Genomic DNA, 24503 nt, shown 5'->3' with positions numbered 1-24503 from the left:
TTTCTGGTGTCTTGAAGGATGACTCAGTTATACAAATCCATCTAACATTTGCTGAAATACCTACTGACATATTCCTTATATTAAACTCTGTGAATTAAATGGAGGCAGCTTTAGGAAGGTGTGGCATCTCATTTAGGGTTCTGAGGGCTTATACAATTTTAATTTATGCCTTTACCCTCAATGGACTAAATACTTTATTTTTTTCTAAAAAGAAAAAATTAAGCAATGCATCAAAAAGCAATATCCTGAAGTAATTATTACTATTTTTAATTTTAAATTATAGATATTATTTTCCTAGAGGCTTTTTGAGGTCTCATAACTATTACTCATGTTTTTTAAGGTGCTAACTATTAGACATGAACTAATATGCTAGCTGTTTCACTATTTCAATACTGATCCTTTAAACTGACTCTCTAAAAATGTAATCCATAGAAGGTAAGTTATGGATTTCTTTCTTCTTGGTGTACGGTTTTAGCAGCTGGTTGTTGATGTTTGTTTTCACATAGAATGGAATATCGAATTGTAGTTCTGGAGTGCTTATTAGGCATCAAACAATAAAATGAAGGTTATTTGCATATTATGTCATTCAAAATTAGAATTTTAAAATGACTTATGAATCCTGAAGGAGCACTAAAACTACATAATAAACCATTAGCTTAATGTTCTTAATATTTAGGTCGCCAAGCTGTTTTTAACACTGTGCTTTCCGATTCAATATTTATGATTTTTAACATGCAGTTAAAGATTTTAATTCTGACACCTTCATTAATGCCCATATAGTTGTAGCTACCCTGCCAGGTATCTAGACAGATGGCATTTTTCAAAGACAACTTTAAGATATATTATTCTTACTTGATAGTTAATGCTAAGTGTCAGTTGAATATGTTTATTGTTTCTGTGCATGTCTATCTCAGATAGACAATTATTAGTCTGTAGAGTAGATGGTGTTTGAAACCTCCTGTGTGTGTTGTGTCCCTCTATTTAAATGTGAGCTCTTTGAGAGTAGGGGCTATTTTGCTTTTCTGTTTTTGTGTCCTCAGTGCCTAGTACAGTCCTTAAGAAATATTTTTTCTTTCATTCATTTTTTATCACATAAATGTCAAATAATTTCATATTTAAAAAAAAATTCCAGATATTTTAGTTATCTTTGTCCTTTGCCCAACCAACTCTTAATAACCTTATAGAAGATAAAGCACAAGAAAAGATTAATTTTGCAATTCATGAAACCTTGAGACAGTCTCCTCCATATTTTATTGCAATTGGTTTTCTCCTCTGCCCTTTAAAAACATCCTTAATCCAACTATTTTCTTTTTCACTACTGTTATTTTCCCACTAATAAATGGGCTTTATCATTCATTATGCATTTATTAGTGTTCTAAGCACTGGGAATACAAATTTAATCAAAAAGGTAGACAAGGTGAACCTCAAAGAACTTCCATTCAAATGGGGGAAGATTGTGTGTATAAGTATAAAAGGAAACTGAAGGAGGTATTGGGCTTTGTGGTTTGGTAAAGAAAGTCCAGAATGTAGTCTGAAGGGGAATTAAGACATGATTATTCTGTGCTCCCTCTAATATGAAAGTTCTGGAAGGAGCCTTTTCAAACAAGGAGAGGCTGCAGAGGCAGAGGTACAGTTATCCCTTCCATATCTCTTGGGTTAGGAGTGGGGACTTCTCTCCCCTTCCCCCACACACACTCTGAAAATATTTTGGCTCTCCTTTCATACCAGAGAAGAAGTCTGACTTATTTCTTTTTCTTTCATGGGGTCTTTATGCTAACTTATTGTAAAATTTGGGTTGATATTATACAATACTATACGTATATTTTATGTGTAAACTTTTTCTGTGTTGTCTTCTGGCCTTTGTGTGTCCTCTGTGGCTTCTGCAAAACCCCCAAACAATTCCCATTTAATTTCTTATGCTAACCTGCAATATATCAAAACCACAATGGGGAAAGTTGTAATGTGTAAGGGATAACTGTACTTCCAATATGAATTCCTGGGCTAGATTGAACTTCTGAGATGAGGTTTCATGGGCATGTAAAGTAAGTAGGGAGTGAAATCAGTAGAGGAATGAGAGGCAACATGGTATAGAGGATAGAATACTGAATTTGAAGACAGGAACTGGTGCTGTTCAGTCTTTCAGTCATGTTTAACTCTTTGTGAGCCCATGGACCACACAGCTCACCAGGCTCCTCTATCTTTCACTATCACCTGAAGTCTGTCCAAGCTCATTCTTCTTGTTTTCATGATATTAACTATCCATCTCATACTCTGTCATCTCCTTTTCCTTTTCCCTTCAGTCTTTTCCAACATCAGGTTTTTTCCAGTGAGTTCTGTCTTCTCATCATATGGCCAAAGTATTGACGCTTCAGCTTTAATATTTGTTCTTCCGATGAATAGTCTGAATTACTTTCTTTAAGTATTGGCAGATTTGATCTTACTGTCCCAGGGACTCTCGAAAGTCTTTTCTAGCACCACACTTCTAAAGTGTTAGTTCTGTGGCGCTCAGCTTTCCTTGCAGTGTAACTCCCACAGCCATACCTTACTACTGGGAAAACCATAGCTGTGACTATATGGACCTTTGTTGCAAGATGTCTCTACTTTTTAGTATGCTGTCCACATTTGTCAGAGCTTGCCTTCCAGGGAGCAAGCATCCTTTAATTTCATGGCTGCAGTTGCCATCTGCTGTGATCTTTGAGCCCAAGAATATGCTTTGAGCCAATACAGCTTTTAAGCCAAAGACAGGAATACTTGAGTATGTAGCCTTCTTCTGACTCTTAGTAGCTATGTGACCCTAAAAATGTAATGACTACCCTGAGTCTCAGGTGTAGCCAGATTTCTGAGGTTGTTAGGAATGGATGGATTGAGGTCTTCATTGGAATGGAGAATTCCCCTGCCAAGGGTATCATTAACTCTTGTCTTATTGGCTTACTGGCTTTTGTCTTTCAATGTTTATACAGAAGTTTTTAATCTCTAAATGCATTTCTAATAAGTGGTCTTAGTAAAGAATTTGGTAAGACTTTCTAGCTATATGAGTAGCAAAATAAATTTGGTTATATTATATAATTAGATTATGGCTTTCTTTTTTCTACCTTTGGAACAGTCAAGATTTAGAGCTGAAAGGGACCTCCAAGGCAGTCTAGTCCAGGAGTGGGGAACCTGAGCCCTAGAAACTGCATGTGTCCTTCTAGGTCCTTGGGTGCAGCCTTTTGACTGAGTCCAAGTTTTATAAAATAAATCCTTTTAGTAAGGGCATTTGTTCTGTAAAGTTTGGATTCAGGCAAAGGACCTCACTTGAGGACCTGGAAGGCCACATTTGGCCTCAAGGCTCCAAGTTCCCCACCTTTGGTCTAGTCCATCTTCTTCATTTTATAGATGGTGAGGCTAGGTGACAGTTAAAACTGTTTGCAAATTTATATTGAATTTTATGGGGAAAACTTATTTTCTTACTGTAGTTTATTTTTATGTAGTCCATTTATGGCATCAACATAACAAGACCAGAAATATTGAAAGAACTCCCATCCTGTATTCCAGAAATGCTGTAACCTCTAGTTAACCAGTGTCTTTTGGTGTAGACCTAGATGTGGAGTCTGAGCACCTTAGGTATGACTTTAAACTTGACATAATTTATCTCTGATGATTAAATAAATGTCAAGCCACAAATAATGGATTTGAATACCAAGTCTGATTTCTTATAAGAAAGTAAAGAGACAGTTAATAAACATCTATTAAACACCTACTGTGTGCCAGATACTGTGTTGGGTATATAAAGAAAGGTAAAAGAAAGTCACTTTACACAGGCATATGACACAATTGGTTATCACTCCTGATCACATTGGAGTACTTGTATTATCTTTTTACGAAGAATTTGAGATCTAGGCTTTTAAGATTTAGAGCTATAGAAGGTTTCTTAGAAATCAGATAATCTAAACCTCTCACTGGAAGGCAGGCTGTGGAGGCAGGCCTAGAACAGTAAAGTTTACAGTGCCATTTTTGTCACCTGAAAGGGAGGGGTAGGTGATTGGGGAATTTAAGACCACACATCCTCAGAGAACCAAATCAAGGCTTAGCCCCAGATCTCCAGTTTCCAGAACTTCTCAGAATCATAGTGTGAATTTGGGGACCGTGACATTTTAGTTACCAGTTTGATCTTGAAATCCCAGTTTCAAAGTGCATGAGTTTTGAGCCAATCCAAGGAGACTAAAAGAGTTATGAAGTATACATTCAGGAATTTTTGCATCATTAGACTTTGTTTATAATACCTAGAAGAGTTCAAATTATCTTGTTAGTAATTTTAAGCTGTTTTTAGCTATAGAAGGTATTAAAGTAATATATTATTGTTAAGGTGCTAAGGGCTATACTCCCTGAAACTAAACTTTAGGTACTTTTAAAATAATATCCTATGTGGTCACTTAAAGCCATTTATAAATAATTGTCAAAATGCCAATATCTGTGTCTAATTGTTTGTGTCTATTTGTTTAAAAGAAAAATTTTCACACATCTTTTAAAAACATACAATACTTAATAGACTTGAAATAACTGCAAATTTCCATGGCAGATCTGATTTGTGGCATGAATCATTCTTATCTACTCCTCCTTCCTCTCCCCATTTCTCAATCCTTGCTGTTCCCTAAAGAATGTGTGGAAAATCACAGTGTGCTAATAGGTAAAGCTGGCCTTTCCCCTGTTTCTGTTTTAGTAGTCCATCTTGAAACACTGACCTTTTAGTTTTAATAAGTTTTATTTGAGAAAATGTTCAGCTGTTGAAAGCTGAAAAGAATGTTTTCAGACAAGCCATTTTTAAACATGATTCTCAAAGTGGTAGAACTTTTTTCTTATTTTGGATCAGCCTTATCAGCAGGAGATAACAGTTTTAAATTTTGTATGATATTAATTTAGTAAATGTATGTTTTATATTCTTAATACTGTTATACTTCATTCTATGTTTATACTCAATTTACTTTCTTAGATTGTAAACTTTTTTTGTTAGGGTCTTATTTGACTAAAAATTTCTAATGTGTCGCTGATTTTTTCTCTCCAGGTTTTGAGAATAAAAAGTTGAAATATGTTTCAATCTCTAGTGACTTTTTAGAAATACTGACTTTTTTCTCAGCTGTACCTTATTTCCTTTTCTTACAGGGATGTATAAACCTTTCCTTCTCTGATATCCTTTATGACTTCCTAACAGTATTTTGTTGGATTTTGAACCTTTCTTTGTGAAGCACCTAATTTTTCAGGGCTCAGTTCTTTGGTATTGTAAATTTGTGATGCTCTACATAATAAGCTCGTGATACAGCTAGCTTAGACTTATTTCAGAGGCCTTGTGGTAATATCCAGTGTGCCTTTTTTTAAACCCCCAAGCAAAGGCTTGCCATCACAAAGAAACAAATTCTTTTTTAAAAAATAAATTGCATTCGCTTAAACAGATGGCAAAATATTAAAACATTTGATAGTTCCTGTTTCTCTTTAAATTGAGCATTTTAAACAAAAATATTCATTTATAATTCTCATGTATATTTTCTCCTAGTATGTTTTTAGAGGAAGACAAGAAAAATTAGTTTCAGCCTTACTGTTTTGTGTTCATTATCCCTATTTTTGAAATTTCATTAGTAATGGCATAAGTGAAAATCATCTTGGTTCTGTGATTTTTAATTAAAGTCGGGGGAAGGGAATAAGCATTTATATAGCACATCCTGTATACCAGGTACAGTGCTAAGTGCTTTACAAATATTGTCTCCTTTGATCTTAACAACAACCCTGTCAGGTAGGTTAGGTTCATTATGCCCATTTTATAGTTGAGGAAACTGAGGCATTCAGAGGTTGTGACTTTCCCAGGGTCGCATAGCTAGTAAATGTCCGAGTCTGCATTTGAACTTAGCTCTTACTGATTGTAGGCCCAGTGCTCTATTCCTTGTGCCTTCTAGCCCCTTAACTGTGCCTCTTAGGATTTGTTCTGTAAAACTTGGATTCTGTCAAAAGGACCCAAGGACCTAGAAGGACACATATGACCTCGAGGCTGCAGGTTAACCACCTCTGGTCTTACCTGAGCTGAATCTTGAATGGCAGATGAGGATACTGAAGGGTGGAGGTTGAGAAGGAACGAATTCCAGTTATGGGGGGACCAATTCAGGTGGACTGGTAATAATTCCAGGAACAGTCCATTTTGACGTTAGTGGAGGGTATGTGAATGGGAGGGATGTAACTTAAATTGATCTTGGAAAAGGAAGGTCATAAACCAATAAATGAAAGGGAAGCATCCAAGTGTGGCCTTTTTTTTTTTGAGTTCAAGTTTTACAGACAAATCCTTTTATTAGGGGATTTGTTCTGTGAAGTTTAGATTTAGTTAAAGGGCTGCACTTGAGGGCCTAGAGGGTCGAATATGGCCACAAGGCCACACGTTCCCCCCCACCCCCCCTTCCTAGAGAACTCTCAAGTTTTGAAGCATTAAAATTTCAAAGGAAAGGAAATCCTAAAATAATCTTTTAATTACTTTGAACAGGGGTTGTTAACCTGTTCTTAATTGTTTCTGGATTTTTTTTATAACGCTCCAGGAAAATTGGTTACCTTTGTAGTCCTACATATTTTATTTTACACATTTTAAAACATTATTCTGAGAAGAGGTCCATAGGCTTTACCAGATTGCCAAATGAGTTCGTGACACACCAAAAAGAACCCCTGAGTCATCTTTCTCTACTTGTCTTTTTTATTTGTCCTGTTAGCTTGCCTTAAAATAATTTTTAATACCAAGAAGTGGGCTAAAACTGAGGAAAAGAAGTATTAGATTATCTAGATTATTACTGATTGCTGACTTGCTTGGTGTTCTGGGTCGAGCCTGACTTGGGGCAAGTCCTCTGGATTCAATAGATTTAATATGGGAACCAAATGGGAGCTCTTAGGTTCTTTAGTAGTTACAAAAAGTGATTTCTTTAACAATAGCCAGAGAAGGATATTAAAAAAAAAAAGGGGTATTGAGGATACCTCAAGTTAATTCAGTTGCATGGAGTGCCTCATGATGATGTACCAGTCTACCTGAAGCTGCTGCCTGATTTGTACTTAGCTGACTATGGTGTGATGTTTGCAGCCTAGATTTTTAGTTCCCTGAGCCAACCAGGACTCAAGGATGGTCTTGAGTATCTCTTAAGGAAAAATTAACCTAACTTGCTTGGGAATAATTGGAGGTAGGATATTGTTCCTACCATACTGTGTGCATTATCTGTTCAGTCGTTTTAGAGTTGTGTCTGACTCTGCTCTTTGAGACCCATTTGAGTTTTTGGGTTTATTAATTTTTTGGGAGTTGGGGGGGGCAGAGATACTTGAGTGGTTTGCCATTTCCTTCTCCACCTTGCTTTACAGATGAGGAACTGAATCAAACAGTATTATGTGATGCCCAGGGTCACATCACACACCTAAGTAAGAGTCTGAGGCCAGATTTGAACTCGAAAATAGATGAATCTTTCTGACTTCAAGGCAGGTGCTCTTCCACTGTGCCACTTAGTATTCCTTGGATGTGCTACAGTTATGTATTACATGAGCCTGAGGATCTCAGATTAATTGGGATTGTTGAAGATATCAGAGGACTAAGTCTCAGACACTAACAATTCTCATTAGAAATACAAGAAAAAAGGGAAAATTATGTTCTTGTAAAATATATCACTGATATTGGCTTAATCAGTATAATAGGGTATAATTAAGTCTTTGTTACATGAATGTTATAGGGCTTTTAAATGTAGGAAACATGTAGGGTATTACCCTGAATTGGTAGTAATCCCTAGACATCCCTAAAAGTTTCATGATTATGTTTTTTCAAACTAAATTACTAAGAGGAGCTCTGCTTAAATTTATATTGTATACATTTGTCTGTTTAAATGTTGTATTTCTCCTAGTAGAAAAGTATAGTCCTTAGGGCAAGAGAATGGTTTTTGTTATGTCTTCAAATCCTTTGTCTAGTAGGGTACCTTATGTATAGTAGATAATAAAATTTTAATGAATTATATTTTACATTTGCACATAAGCTATTTGATTGCTTTGATAATCAAGTGCTTATTGTCCTGTATAAAATGACAGCATTATAAAAACTATAGTAATATTTAGGTTCTTCTATGTGCTCCTCTATGAAATGTCTAAGGTTTAACTACAAAGTCATGAGTAATCTTCCACAACCCATATATGGAAATCATCTTCCTTATTTTATAAATTTACATTCAAGTAAATAAGTTTATTTTCAAGTTCCAAGACATATTTGAATCATTCCTGGTGAACTATAATGCAATTATTGAAAATTCTTTAGACTAAAAGAGGAAGTAGTATAATTTAACCCAAATTAAGACTTTTATGTACCTCTTTTTAAGTAGAATTTGCTGACGAATGTTATTCTTTGTATTTATTAGTTGTAATCGAAGACTTAAAGATGAGGATTAGTATTTTCTTAATTTCAAGTATGAAGATTTCCAATTTGCTGGAAAACTGAAAGTTTGTAACTCTGACTAGAGTATTGTCCCTTAGTATAGATGACTCTTTCCGGAAACTGAAACCACGGATTTTGGAGAAAACTGAAATACATACTTTTAAAAACGGTCCATTGCTGTTTCTACATCTAAAGTAGTTTTTATTAGTGTAGGGAAAAATGTATGTAATATGTGCTATATTAAATTTTAAAATTGCTTCAAGTAATCACAAGTTTACTAATTAATTGTCCATTTTAATATTTTAAAATTTCATAGCTTATGGAACCATTGTCTAAAAAATTTGAAGGCTTTAAGAATGCCTTAGTCAGTTTATTAGAATAGTGTTGTTATTTGTATACATTATTCTCCTGGTTCTGCTCTCTTCACTTTCTTTAAGTCCTTACTTTCTGGATTCTTTGAAACAATCTTATTCATAATTTATTTGGCTCAATAATATTCCTTTACATTTATATACCCCAATTTGTTCAGTCATGCCCCAGCTGAGGGTACCTTTTTTGTATCTTGTTCTTTTTTTTTTAATCCTCACTTTGAGATTAAGAATTTATTTTGTTTTGAAGTGTTCCTTCTGTCCTGTGCTTTCTTTACACCTCTTCCCTATCCCTACTTGATTCTCTATAGAGCAAACTTTCTTACTTGGGGTCCTCAGATAGTTTTCAAGGGTCCTTGAACTTGGATGGGGGGAAAAATCACATCCTTATTTCATCATAACTGATTTGTTTAGTAATCCTATGCATTTTATTTTATGTCTTTAAAAACAATTCTAAGAAGGGATAAGTAGGCTTCACTAGACTACCAAAGGGATCTGTGACATTAACAACAAAAAAAGGTTAAGAGCATATGCTGTAGAATTTGATGTATTACTACACCAGACTATGTGTTTGTGTGGGCATGTGTGTTTAGCTTTTCTTTGAACAGTTCAAATTCAAATAAGAGTGAAGCTTATCTGATGCCAACTCCCTTTAGCCCTTCCATCAAGTTTATATAACTCTTGTTTGTCATCCCAATTATGAGATATAGTAGACCTTTTCCCCTTATTCCTCCTTTTTTTTTCTTTTAAAGTAACTATGTGTTCCTTTTCATCTTTCTTTTGTTTTCCCTGTCAAAACCTTGAGAAATGAAAAAGTCCACCCCCCCACCTCTGCTTTTCTTATTCAGATTCCTCAGTGACCTTTAAAGACTGAGATTTTGAAAGAAAAGTTCTTTCTTCTTTTCCAAATAGTCCCTTCCATTTGTTCATTTAAATTTTTTTTTTTTTACTTTTCTGTGTTTCTCTAGATTTTTGTGTTTACTTAATTCTGTTCTTTTCATCAGAAATGCTTGGAAGTCTTCTTCCATTAAAAGTTCATTTCTTCCTCTTTGTAGGATCATACTTTGCTTTGAAGGGTAAGTTATCGTTGGTTTTAAGTCTGTTTCATTCTGCCTTTTGGAACACTATTCCATTATGTCATCTTGTTTATGGTAGAAGACAGTAAGGTCTGGATAGTTTCTTTTTTTTGTTTTGTTTTGTTTTGCTTTTTGGAGGGCAATTGGGCAAGTCACAATGATTTGCCCAAAGTCACATGGCTAGTAAGTGTGTCTTGTGTCAAGTGTCTGAGGTCTATTTTGAACTCAGGTACTCCTGACTCCAGGACCTGTGCTCTATTCACTGTGCCACCTACCTGCCCCAAGGTCTGGATAGTTTGCCTGGATTGAGTGCCTGCCTTGTAGTCAACAAAACCTCAGCTCAAATCCAGCCTCAGACTCTAACCGCCAATGTGACACCTGACTCCCAGAGTTTTTGTGGGAATAAAATGAAGTAATTTTCCTTTGACAAGCTCTGATTTTGGCTATGACATTTCAAAGACTTTTCCATTCTTTTTTCACGTTGGTTTGTGGTTCTAAATGAGGATGTTTTTTTTTTTTCAAACGATGATACTTCATTTCTTTTATTTTTGCTTAATCTCCTTTGCAGCAATGCTATTCCCACAGGCTCTCTTCCACTTACCTTCAGGACTTGCCCCTTTCCTGTTTGTCATCCCTGTTTCCTAGTTTTGGAATATTTTTCTAGGACCTAGTTGAGCTTATATAACATAAATTTATATATTTAACTTAGTATTTTATTTCCCCCCAATTACACGTAAAAACAATTTTTATCATTAGTTTTTAAAACTTTGAGTTCCAGATTCTCATCCTCTCCCCACCCCCATCCCCAGTGAAAAGGCAGTTCAATATATATTATACATGTGTAGTTATGCAAAACATTTCCATAATAATCATGTTGTGAAAGAAAAGAGACAAAAAAAACTCAAGAAAAATAAAGTAAAAAAAGATGTGCTTCATCTATATTCATCAGTCTTTCTATGGGATGGATAGCATTTTTCATCTTAAGTCCTTCAGAGCTGTCTTGGATCATTGTATTACTAAGAGTAGCTAAATCATTCATAGCTGATCATCTTACAATATTGTTGTTACTTTGTATGCAGGACATTTCACTTTTCGTCAGCCCTTGAAAGTCTTTCCTGGTTTTTCTGAGAGAATCCTGCTTGATCATTTCTTATAGCACAATAGTATTCTGTCATAATTACATACCACAACTTGTTCAACTATTCCTCAATTGATGAACATTACCTCCCTCAATTTCTATTTTTCTGCCACCAGAAAAGAGCTGTTACATATATTTTTGTACATATAGGTCCTTTTCCCTTTTGTTTTTTAACTTCTTTTGGGATACAGACCTGGTAGTGGTATTTCTAGGTCAAAGGGTATATGCATGGTTTTATAGCCCATTGGGCATAGTTCCACATTGCTCTGGAGAATGGTTGAATCAGTTCACAACTCCACCAACAATGCATTGATGTCTCACTCTTCCCACATCCCTTCTAACAGTGGTCATTTACCTTTTCTGTCTTATTAGTCAATCTAATAAGTATGAGGTAGTACCTGTGAATTGCTTTAATTTGCATTTCTCCCATCAATAGTAAGTTAGAATATTTTTTCATATGGCTATAGATAGCTTTGATTACTTCATCTGAAAGTTGATCATATCTTTTGATCATTTATCAATTAGGGAATGGCTCTTATTTTCAGAAATTTGACTGCCTTCTCTCTCTGTTTGAGAAATGACACCTTTTTCTGAGAAGATTGCTTCAAAATTTTTTCACAGTTACTATTTCCATCTGTTCTTCCCCCCCCCACTCCCACCCCTGTTTATTTTATTCTGTTCTCTCTCCTTTTACCTTATCCCTCCTCAAAAGTGTTTTGTTTGTGATTACTTCCTTCCCAATCTGCCCTTCCTTCTATTAATACCCCCCACCCCCCTTCTCTTATGCCCTTCACCTCCTACTTTCCTGTAGGGTAAGATAGGTTTCTGTACCCAATTGAGTGTATTTGCAATTCCCTCTTTGAGTCAATTCTGATCAGAGTGAGATTCCCTCTCACCTTCCCCCCTTCCCTTCCACTGTAAAAGCTTTTTTTTTTTTACTTATGTGAGATAATTTACCCATTCTAATTCTCCCTGTCTTTCTCCCAATACATTTCTTTCTCATCCCTTAACTTTATATTTTTAGATATCATTTCTTTCATATTCAGCTTACACCTGTGCCCTCTGTCCATATATACTCCTAATTGCTCTAATAATGAGAAAGTTTTTATAAGTTACAAGTATTATCTTCCCATATAGGAAAGTAAACAGTTTAGCTTTGTTAGTTCTGGCTTTTCTGGTGGCCCCCTCTCCAGTTGCCCTTGGTCTTTTCGCTAGCTTTTTGTACTGTTTTTCTGTGGAAGAAATCACTTACTGTAGTTTCTTATAGGATTTCTTTATTATTCAGTTTGGTAAGGTGATTATATTTTTGCTGCACTTATGGTTTAAGAGCTGAATTGCCTGCCTCAGTTAAGGTCACATCTTGGCCAAAAAGTCTTAAGAAACAATTTCTTAATCTGCTTTTAATTTTTTAATGAATAATAGGATGAAAATTTTTGGAATAAAATGAAAAATAGATTTTATTTTTTGACCACCCTATTTCCACATTTCCTATTAAGATTTCCATCTTTGACCCCAAGCCTTTTATTTAAAAAATTACCTGACCTTTACGGTTTTCCTTTTCTCACAGTAAAAAATGATTTAAAAACATCATTCAAATTTTTCTTTTTCCTTTCATGATGACAGTTGCTCCATTTTAGCTCAGCATAAGGAAATATATTATGTTCTACTGAAATTCCCTCCCTGTGTATTTCAGGAGAGGATTGCCCAAAACTTCTTGATCTTTGAATATTTTATTTTTGTATTTCAGAGTCATTATTTATATGTCATTCTCTAACTAGATTTTCTTAAAGAATTTTGTCCTTAATACTTGTCAGTTATCTTTACAAATGTATTTAATAGTAATTGACTTTAAAAATTTTTATCTTTGTTTTTAAATTGCCCAAATTATCCCACCCTTCACTCTTGGTAATATTGTCTATTTAGATATCTTCTATCATCACAGGGCATTTTGGATCTTTCATACTTGTCTGCCTTCCTGCCAGATGTGTTTACTAATAGGATTCTAATGGAGTCAAAGCTTCTTTCTCCCAGGGACTTGACTGAAAAGCTCCTGTAATTTATGTGAGGGAGTAGGGGTAGGTGAGGCAGGGAAGGTAGAATGTAGAGGGGCGAAATGGTGCTGTTCATTAGGAATTTCTTATGAAGCAGACCCATATGAAGTCTTCTTATCTAACAGCCAAATGTTTAGGGTTAAGTGAAGAAGTCTTTATTTAGCATGTACTGTGGCTTTAGTATTGACCTGTGCTTTTTTTTTTTTAAACCTTTTGATAACTGAATTTGAATTTGGTATATTTGAAAATATAACTTAAGTATTTTTGGTTGTTTTTAGTCAATCTGTATAATCACCATAATACCAAAGATAATTTCTCGCTAATAAATATGGAAATTTCAAAGATGATAATAATTAAGCACTTCCTAAGTACCCCATACTATGCTGACACTAGTAATAAAGAGACAAAAATAAGGCTCTGTCCTATTGAGGAAACAATAAGTACACATAGAAGCAGATGCAGAATATATAAAAACTAAATATAAAGTTTTTTGGGGAGGTAGCATTTGCAGCTTGGTGGGAGGGGTTAGACAAGGCTTCCTGTGGGATGTGACATTTGGGTGTGGCCTTGAAGAGATTTAGGAATTCCAAAACTCAGAGAGGAACGTGCCAGCCTTGGGGGATGGCCTGTGCCAAGCCATAGTGGGAAGGATGAGATGTTGGGAAAGGATAAGTAGATAAGTTTGGCTGGAATATAGAATCTATAGAGGGGAATGATATATAACAAGTCTTGAAAGTTAGTCCAGTACTGGGTTGTAAAGAGTTTTAAATGCTAAACAGAGGAATTATTTCATTCGGAAGATAATGGGGAGTCACTGAAGGCTTTTGATCAGGAGAGCAATATGCTTAGTCCTATATTACGACTATCACTTTTGGAAATGTGTGGATTAGATTGAAGAGGGGAGAAGTATTACGTAGGAAGGCTAATCAGCAGGTAATTACCACATTGCATATAAGAAGTGATTCAGATCTGAATTCGGAAGGGGGTAGTTGTGTGAGTAGAGAGGAGATATTTGCTAGGGCTCCTGTGGAGGAAGAAGGGACAAGACTTAGAGATGTGAGTGAAGGAGTGACATTGAGTATGTTTATCTTACACATTGTTGATTATTCCCTGTCTCTGTACTTCCAAGACAATTTTAAGAGTTCCAGATTATGTGCGCAGTAACTTGATGTAATGGCTCCAGTCCTTCTAGTGGTAAATGGTTTCTTGAGACTGTTAAGACACCTTAAAATTGCTTGTAGAATCCATTTTTTTTGTAGACTGATGATAAAACTCTCCTAGAGCCTTTAGGGAAGTCTTGATTACATTGCTTTTGTAGTATTATGATTTCCTAATTCCTAGGACAGAAAGACTTTTACTTAGTAGTATTTGACAACGTTGTTTTCTAATGGTATCTTTAATTGCTTATGTATTAATTTTTTCTTAATTCTAGCTAATGAAGAAGAAATAAGAAGAAGAGTAACTGAAGAATTGGCCATGAAAGAGTCTGAAAATCTGAAAAGGTTTGTTTTATGGTATATGCAAGATATTCTAATGGCATAGCCTATCTATTTAGTATTTCTGTTGGCAGATTTACTAGGGAGTCTTCCTGTTTTTGTGTATTCTGAATTAATTTCACTGGAAATTAATTCATTAATTTAGTTTCTTCATCTGCAAAATGAGCAGGTGGAACTATATGACCTTGGAGATTCCTAAGTTTTCTTATATGATCCTGTAATCCTTCTGGGAGAGGAAACATGGCAGAGTGAAAAAGGGTATTGCAATTGAAATGGAAATCTTGAGTTTTAATCTTTAGCTCGCTATTTATTAGCTGTGAGACTGTGGGTAAGTCAGTTACCCTCTTTGAGTTTATTTTTTCAAATTTAAAATGATACTACTTATGGGTTGTTTTGAGCTGTTATGTAACTGGGCTACTAGTCCTGCTACCTAATATTTCCCAAGCTTATTTGTCTTAACAGCAGAGTGTAAGTAGCAAACTTTTGCTTGATATGATAGTGGAAAGTAATGTTTTGGTTAGTCAGATATTCTGGGTAATGCAGTGTTACCTAAATATACTCTAGGTAAATTTCTGATATTTGCAAAATTAGAAGGTAATGAAGTATACTTACTTAGTAGATGGCACAGTGTAGTGGGTTAGGATTTGGCCTTTGAGTTGGCTTCAAGCCCTACCTCTGACACATGCTGACGTATACTCTGACACATAACCCTGGTTAAGCCATTTAAAACTTGTGCCCCTGTAAACTCTCTTAAGACTACAAGTTATAGAGAAACTGTTGAACTCCTGAGGGAGAAAGAATTTCCTGGGCAGAAGTTCCCTACTAGTGACAATTATAGGAATGGATCCCCTGCTACTCCCTCAAAAAAATTCTTAATAGGAAAGTTATAGAGACTTGAAATAGAGTTAATGATAATGGAGATGATACCAGAGGCAACTAAGTAGATGATAAAAGAGCATTAGTTGTAGTTGATTATTTGTCAAGATAAATTATGGTAAGGATTAAAAAAACTAGAACATGGCATATAATGCCTTAGCCACTGTCAGTAGTCCAAAAGATTGTGTAGAACAGGAGCCACATTTCAGCATTAGAAGGGGTTTTCAGACAAAGAAAAGAGACTGGAATCTGTAAACTCTATGGCAATGAACTCAATTTTTGTTCCTGAAAGTATCCTAAAATGTATTATTATTAAAACCATGGTTGGTGAAAAATGTAGAAAAGGAAGTTGTGATCAGAGAAAGTCAGCATGTCTTCATCTAGAATAAAGCACTATAACACTATACCATTTCTTTTATTCTTTCCTTTTTTTTTTATAGGTTTCCTTGATCAGGGGAATGCAATAGATAAAGTTTACCTGGATTGATATTAGCCAACATCTTGACTAATATCTCTCTTTTTATTCAGGTGGGCAAGATAGAGGACTATGGGCTAGGCAATAGTTTAGTTGGTGGATTTGCAAATGTGGGAATGGCCAGACCCAGGGAGAAGTCACTACTGGTTTGAGGTCAATTTGAGATCTTAGAATCACAGATTTAGAATGAACTTTTGAGGCTTATCTAGTCCAGTCTCATTTTAGAGTTGAGAAAATTGAATTCCTGAGAAAGGAAACAGCTTGAGCAAGATGCCATAGTAAGCGATAGGGATGACAGGTCCTCAGACTCACATCCATTGCTTTTACCATTGTTATGCTTGGTCCTGGAGAGTAGAAACTGGCATCTAGAGGTGCTAAGACAAAAAAAGAGGTAGACTGGTAAGGTAGTGAATTTAGGCTTGATAAGATAAGGAAAGGAGGCACAACGATTAAAACCAAGCCAAAGTTGCTTGGGCTTTTTTTTTATGGTAAGGTTGTTTCTGGCTCACTTGAAGTCTTTTAGGGATAACTCTCTGTAGGAAACTCTCCCTTAGGTCTAATTTGAACTGGTTGACTTCTGGTTTATTCCACTTGTACACTCTGTGGTGATGAATGCATGTGAATCATTCTTTGTTTGGGAAAATACAATAGGACCTTCAAGTGCCTTCCTATTATTACCTGGGTTATAAGTTATTACTCATTCTAATATATGGAAGTAATCCTTAGTAGTTATTTATAACACAGTGCAAGGTAGCAAATTGTTTAATAAAGCAAGATCTATAGTTTTGTTTCTGTCATAAAGGCAGCATGGAGTGGTGAAAAGAATATTGGACTTCAAAATCAGAGGACCTAGGGTGAAGTTTCCAATTACACTACTCCTCATCTGGTTGATTGTGGGCCAGGCCTCTTAAACTTTCTGAGGTTAATTTCCCTCATTTGTCAGATAGCAATATTAGTGTTTGCTTGCATTGTCTATGTCATCAAGTTAATATGAGGAAAACAATGTGTGTGTGTTCCTCTAAAATGAATTACTAATTTACTTATATCATTTATTAATGATTTGATAAACTTTTGGTGAACTTTTTCTTTAAGGGAGCAGAGAAAATGTGGCAAGCCCATTTAGATAAGGATCAGCTGTCAGCCTTCAGGTCAAGTGATTTATGTTTGGATGGTTAAATACAAAATAAAACTTCAGTGGATTATGGAGACAATTTTAAAATTTGGTTAATGCATTTATAATATAAATGTATAGTTTCATGTTATTGGCTATGAGTCAGAGGTGATGTGTTCATACTTAGCAACACTAGTTCCTTTGTGTAAATGAACTATTAACCAAGCTTTTAAAAAATGTCCAATAATAATAGTTAAATAATATTTTTGTTATGATGTAATATAGATATGAATAGTGACTGTTGAGTAAAGTGCTAATTAATATGCAGCAAGATATTTATTTGGCATTATTAGTGTACCTGTCTCTCAATATAATTGATTTACTCCCCCAAGTGTCAAAACTTTTAAAATTTTAGTTATTTTTAGGAGTAAAAATAAATTAGTTACACCTTAGAACAAAAAAATAAATAGGAAAAATAGTTCAACCGAACTAATCAACATATCAATCAAGTCTGATGTCATATATAGTATTCTGCATCTGTTGTACCTTTTGAAAGGCAATTAGCTACCTGGTGGTATTATGGAGAGAATGCTTGGCCTAAAGTCCGAAGACCTGAGTTTCTAATGTAGCCTCAGACACTTAGTAGCTATGAGACCCTGAGGAAGTCACTTAACCTCTGCTTATCTCAGTTTCCCCAGCTTAAAAAGGGAATAATAACACCTCCCCAGCAGAGTTATTGTGAGGATGAAATGAAATAATGTTTACAAGAAGTTCTTAGCAAAGTAATTGGCACAGAGCAGGCTTTATTGTAAGTCCTTATCCCCCCCCCATTGCTATGAAGAAGGGATCTGTGTTCTCATATCACTTCTTTCAGGCCAAGTTTAGTCATTATACTAGTGAAGCATTATTTTAATTTGTAAAATTCTCTTTTCAGTTTACGTTTTTGTAGTCACTGTGTATTTTGTTTTTTGGGTTCTCTTATTTCACTGTAATAGTTTATGTGGCTTCATATTTGTGGTTTCTTAAAACACAGTAATATTCAGTTACCTTCATTATATTCAGTAATATTCACCTGCCACAATTAGTTTAACCATTTTCCAATCTTTTTAAACAGTTGAGTATTAAAATGAGCACTAATATCTGTGATATCTTCTAGTGGTAGCTAGGTGTTGCAGTGGATAGACTTCAGGGCTTGGAATCTGGAAGACCTGAGTTCAAATCCTGCCTCTGTCACTTACTAGGTGTGTGACCTTGGGCAAATTTCTCTTTTTTGGAGGGAAATTGGGGTTAAGTGACTTTGCCCAAGGTCACATGACTAGTTTTTGTGTTAAGTGTCTGGGGCTCCTGGATCTGACCCCAGGTCCTCCTGACTCCAGGGCTGGTGCTCTATTCACTGCGCCACCTAGCCAAATTTCTTAATTTTGATCTAATTCTAATTTCTTTACCAGCAAAATAGAAATGATAATAGCACTTACTTAACAAGTTTATTTTAAGAATAAAAATGGCATATTTGTAGAGCACTTACAGCACCATATAAATTCTAGCTGTTATAATTATTATTAATGCCAATAAAAAGTGATCATAAATCAGTCTTTTCCTGATGAGACAGTGTTGCTATTTTGAACATTTACTGTGTTATTATTGCTCTTTGGTATATAATACAATTATATACTAAAGCTCTTGAGGAATCTTGGGTCTGCTTGGAGTTGATATAGCCTATTTTTTTTTTTTTAAGCAATCGGGATTAAGTAACTTGCTCAAGGTTACATGGCCAGTTATTTCTGGGTGGGTGCTAAGTGTCTGAGCCCGGATTTGAACCCCAGGTCATCCCGACAGTGGAGCCGGTGCTCTTACTCGCTGTGCTACCTGGCCGCCCTGATATAGCCTAGTCTTCACTGTTACTTCACTTAATATTAGTTATTTCAGTCTCTCATGTTTGCTCTTTAGTTTTCATTTATCAGTACTATCCCTATGTTGCTGCTTCTGATCAGCTGTCTTATTTATGCAGTTATCTGGGTAAGAAGTTGATGATGGCTCCAGCTTTTATATGACATAAAATGCCCAGAATTTTTTAGAGCTGTATGTCTCTCACAAGGCTTTTTGACTTATAATCTATTACTGGATGGTTGAAATTAATGGAAGTTGAGTTTCTATTTGGATAGTCTGTTATTGAATGTTTTAAGTTTTTTTTCAATAACGTCCATGTATAGGACTGGTTTATACTTAAGTATCCAAGATAATTAGTTAAATATTATACTTCAGGAACTGAGGACTGAGAGGAAACATAATTTGGGTTCTGCCATTAACTTCCTTGAGACTTGGGGCAAAGTTCTTATATTTTCTGGCCCTTAGTTTTCTTATTTTTAAAATGATGAGGACATTAAACTAGATCATATCTCTCTAGCAACTCTTATTATAGCATTTATGAATATTAAAGTAATGCCCTCCCATTCTCTTTAGAGTATATAAGGAAGGCTCATGGCACCAAATTTCTTAAATTGGAATGTAATTAGTACTACTAAATTTATCTGCATATATTTCAGTTGTTTCCCACATAATGCTATATAATTATTTAATTGGATTAGTTTGATGGAGTATATAATTAGATAGCAGAGTTTAAATATTTTAAAAAGACCTCCTTGATTAAGAAGTAAAGCAAACCAATATGATATTTCTTGTTTTTGAAATTTTATTACTATTTTAATTTAATTTAGTTCTAATCATGACTTTTTGTTAGAATAGCATATTTAGTTGGTGTATTGTATTTCATATAGGACTGTTGTGCTTTCTTTTTATTTCCCAATAAGATAGACTCTTTCCCTCCTTTCTCTACTCCAGTCTCCATCCTTTAACTGGAATAAATTTCCTTATATACTGTTTGGTTTTTTGTTTATTTCATTATCCAGTTTCCATTTGCTCTGCTTTGATAAAGGGCAGATTAGATGAATACAGTTATACTGAATAACCAGTTATACAGTTATTAGATGAATACAGTTATAGCCAGTTTCATATCTTATGTGAATCGGGGATAGCAGCCTAGTTATAAACTGGACCTTGAGGGAGTATAGGTTCTAGGGATGGTTTTTAAGGATAGGGGAGAATTGGACATTTTTGAAGGCAGTTCTTTATTAAAGACTGCATGTGTGTGCGTGTGTGTGTGTGTGTGTGTGTGTGTGTGTATGTATGTGTCTACATGTCTGTGTCTGATTGTGAAAAGGAGTACTTGCTAGGTACTATAGGAAAGAATCTCAAGAGGTTTTGAGATGAAGAGAATCTAGGAAAAGGGAGTCTTATAGGAGGACACATTTTAAAATAGTATGTGAGTTCCTTAGCTGAGGGAAAAAAGAATGAGGGAGCTGTGGGAAGCTTGAAGAGGGAAGAAAAGGTTTGGAACAGCTTGTGCAAGCTGATGTAGGAAATCAGTTGGAGGAATAAAAAGACCACCTTGTTGCAGTGAGAGTCCACTGAGGTTGGGTAACATGACTTTGTGAAGTATCTAGTTAGGAGGATTTTGAGACTTCCTCAAATTTTCGACTCTCTAACTTTGGTTCCCGAGTTGGCACTTTTTGCCAGGTCCAGTCACTGCCTTTTGCTGTGCTTTTGGATGGGTTTGTGGTGCTTCATGCTTAATCTTGACTTGAGTTCCCTGGCTTCTTCCTCTGATTTCCATTTATTATTGTCGTTATTATTATTATTTCCACCTCCTGGGTTTGGACCCATTGTATCTTTTGAGGTTAACATCACTGAGCCTTTGTGGCCTTTTTGCATTATGTTAGGGAGCTGAGAGTTCTTGGGATTGTGTTGTCCCACTTGAGTTGTGTGTCACTATACTGGTTATTGGCCACTGCTGTTCCTTGGGGCTTCCAAAGGCTCCTCCTTGGGCCTTTTTGATCACTTTGGGGCTTTTTACCAAACCTGAGGCTTTCTCAGAGCATTGCATTACTCTCCACCTCCTCTCCCCCCCCCCCCCCCCCCCCCCCCCCCCTTGCCGCCCCCGGATAAAGAACTTTGGAGGGTGTACATATAGTCTTCTCTCTGGTTGTCCTGAGAAAGTACACTGTTCTGGTGCTGGCTTTGCTAGTGCCTCCCTTTGCTATTATTTGTGGACTTTTGGGTGGAAGAATTAACTTACTGTAGTTTCTTACTGGAATATTTGAGGATTCTTCTGTCTTATGGGAATTTCCAAGAGTTTGTGGGCACACTACCCATCATCCTATCAAGAAATTCCAACCACAACTATAATTGTAAAACAAACAAAAATAGTCATAGAAACATATTTACACATATATTCATTCAAATATATAGAAATATAGTAATATTACTAATTTTCAAAAGCCAGTAAAATTGCAAGAATTTCATAAGTTATCTTCATTTCAACTATTGAGCTCCATCCATTTAATATTCTATCATTAATGCTTATTTGATATTTCTGAGGTTGGATGCTATTTTTTGGTGCCACAGCAGTTATTCAGCTAATGGAAATTATACTTTAGGATCTAACAGTTGCTACTGCATGTTTTAAGATTTTAGTTACTAAATTCTTAGCACATTTTATCTTAGACCTGGTTCATTTGGCTATTATTGAACAGTAAATTTATGACACTACAAAATCTTAATAATATCTTAGTATGCAAAAATGTTAATACATATAGTAAGGAAGGTCATAGACCTTACTTTGCATTCTATATTTTTCTCATTTCAAAGTCTGATAACAGGAGTCTCTGCTTTCAATAGTGAATTTTCAAACAAATGTCTGTATTCTTCCTGTGCTTGTGATTTAGTGTGTATCTTGAATTGTAAGTCATTGATGATATCACATTGAAATTGTTGAAGGCCAGTTTAGTCAGAACTAATAGATTTCAGTGTAAGCAGAGAATATAAAAACTCAGCTTACTTTTCACCTGCTCCTTCCTTACCAAAACCAAGTTGTGACAGCAAGAAAAATGTGAATACTTTAGACCTCTAGCCTTTGACATTTGAATTTCACCTCTTATCTTATAAAGACAAGTAAAATTGTTACACTTTTAATAACCTTTTTGAAGATCTTAAGAGAAAAGAGAATAAGCATAAGATGCTGCAACCAGTATAGTTGTACACCAAGATTTCTTATCTCTCTCTAAAAATAGACTAGAGGTGAGAATACTTTTTTTGCCCTTTAACTTTAAACATATACTTTTTGGGTTCCCTAAAGAACAGCCCCATGTACAACCTTTGAGAAGTTTCAGTAACTTAGCCAATTATTTTCTGCCAAAATTATGTATGGCAGTTTTATTGTGATATGATTTCTGCTGTGGATGAAAGAAAGAAAAAAGGAAATGATCTGTTTATGGTTGACTGCCTCAAGAGAGTGTGTTTGGTACTTGTTGGCTATCATGTATCATGATAAAACAGGTAAATCTTAGAAATAGGACTTCTATGGAAGAATTATTCTTTATTAAACGGAAAATTAGGAATGAAAGGAGAAAAGAATAGAATCTTGCCTTAAAAAAAAAAAAACCCAGTTCAGTGATTACTGAAGAAACCATAGATACTTATCTTATAAGTATTTTAATTTAGAATAGTATTTGAATACTATTTCCAGTCATTGATCTAATGAAAATGGTTACTGTGTATTTATATACTGCCATTGAAAAACACCAGCCTACCTAGCATTTATGAATTTAAAAAAAATACAGGAAAGGAGAATTGTTGATCGTCATATTCATTATTAACCGTCATCTTAACATTCTAGGGTTGGAAATGACCTTGAATGACAATGGATTTATGATTTGCATAGGGGTTCAATCGGATGACTTGTGGGGTGCCTTTCAACTATAAGAGTCTGTGGTATAGCATCTCTAGTTTTCAGCTTTGTTTCAAGGCAGTGCTTAGTAAGAGTGGCAGGATGCTTTTCTATTTTATTTTCTAAAGACGCCAAAGAAAAATATACCAAAATGCCAATCGTAATTCTTTTTAATAGTTGGATCATTCAGTAAGCATTTATTAAATACTTACTATATTCTGGGTGCTCTTATAACAAGAAAACTATTTCTAATTCTTATCCAAAACCTCTTGTGCTTGACACAATGTGTTTAAACACATTTTTCATTGTTCAATTGTGGTGAAGTGTAGCTTTCCCCATTCTCTCTGTAATAATACTTCCTATATTTAAAAACTCTTAAGCCATCCTGTTATGCAAAAATATAATTTCCTTTAAAATTGTCTTGCTAGCCTACTTTTCTATTCTTTTTCATGCCCATTGTTTCATGATGTTCTTTTCTGGATTAAGAATATTCTTTTATTGAGCTTAAAAGTAGACATTGACCCTAGTTGCATATATAATAGGAAGATGACTTTGTCATCATTCACTAATTTCTTCATAAGCATGCTGAAAACATGGAACTATATTATGTTTTACTACATTGCTGCTTTTTTTCCTCTTTGAGTTCAGGTGGAATATTTGCATTTTTTGATAGAAAGAATAGCCAACATTATTAGTGATTATTTAGTTTGTCTATTATGTATACTCTTTTGATATTTTTTAGAATTATAGACTTTTTGGAAACTGCACTATTGTTTAAAAAAAATTCACCCATTTTGGACTTATCTTTGTTTCTGTGCGTTTTTCAGGAAGCTAGAAGAATCCCTCCTCTTTAAGAAGTTATCTTTACAAAACATGAATGCCAGAAACTGAAAAGACCCAATGAAACATACCCTAATGAACTGTAACTTTTTTTTATTTGTTGTAATAGTTGCAGTGATGTGTACTCTTGTTTAATTATATCTCTTCTGACAGTAATTACTGGGCATTTCTATGATATAGAATGTTTGAAATGATTTCATTCAATTTTAGGATGTCATATTGTAACCAATTTCTTATTTCTTGTTAATCATCTATGATTTTATGGTAGTTCATGTTATGACATTTTCTTCCATTTTCTAGAATAATCTATTTGGTGCTAGTATTTGTAAAGTAAAATATTACACTTTGTGATTCATCTTTGAGTATTATTATCAGAAATGTATACAAGAGGATATTGAGGCAAACTTGTGTACTTGCTGTAGACAGTTGACAACAAATTTGGACACTGGCAACAAATCTTTAGCCAGCCAAGTAACAGACTTACTTCTTCTTAACCAAGAGGACACTGACTCTCTAAGCCCTCTTCTGGCTTGAAGTCACTTTATTACCTTCCTGTTGCTTCTCCAAACTTGGGATCCAGGAAGCAGTGTGTTAAGTAGAATCAGGTAGGGAAGTTCTTTGTGAGTTTATGAAGGTAGACATACTTTCCACTCTCTGTGGAAAATGACAGTTATACCTTTCTCTGGATCTTATCCATTTTCCCTGGATCTTGGTTAAGGATAGTACTCTAGTGCATGCTGGGGCTGAACTTCATTAAATATAGTACTAGGCTTTCTTAATGTACTAGCACAGTGCCCAGTACATACTAAGTGCATAATTAAAAAGTGTTTGTTGGCTAGCACACTTGACTGTGTTCTTGCTCTTAGGTGGCATTGTGGATAGAGCT

General features: G+C 35.0%; 2 protein-coding genes across 5 annotated transcripts in view; one reads left to right on the top strand and one right to left on the bottom strand.

The window, feature by feature from the left end:
* Nucleotides 1-22195, bottom strand: part of EXOC4 (exocyst complex component 4) — a 1166755-nt gene extending 1144560 nt beyond the window's left edge. For all 4 annotated transcript variants that reach the window (XM_069087253.1, XM_069087255.1, XM_069087256.1 and 1 more), the window contains exon 1: nt 22192-22195. The gene's annotated coding sequence lies outside the window, so the exon portion shown is untranslated. The remainder of the gene's footprint in view (nt 1-22191) is intronic.
* Nucleotides 1-24503, top strand: part of CHCHD3 (coiled-coil-helix-coiled-coil-helix domain containing 3) — a 347503-nt gene that overhangs the window by 60839 nt on the left and 262161 nt on the right. The window contains exon 3 of the mRNA XM_069087258.1: nt 14470-14539. Coding sequence (XP_068943359.1) covers nt 14470-14539 — 70 coding nt within the window. The remainder of the gene's footprint in view (nt 1-14469; nt 14540-24503) is intronic.

This window comes from Petaurus breviceps, unplaced genomic scaffold (assembly GCF_028583685.1).
Source record: "Petaurus breviceps papuanus isolate PSGF00001 unplaced genomic scaffold, PetGlider_PUasm1.0 181, whole genome shotgun sequence".
Classification (NCBI taxonomy): Eukaryota; Metazoa; Chordata; class Mammalia; order Diprotodontia; family Petauridae; genus Petaurus; species Petaurus breviceps.
Note: the sequence above shows the minus strand (reverse complement) of the source record. Positions and strands in the feature narration are given on the sequence as shown.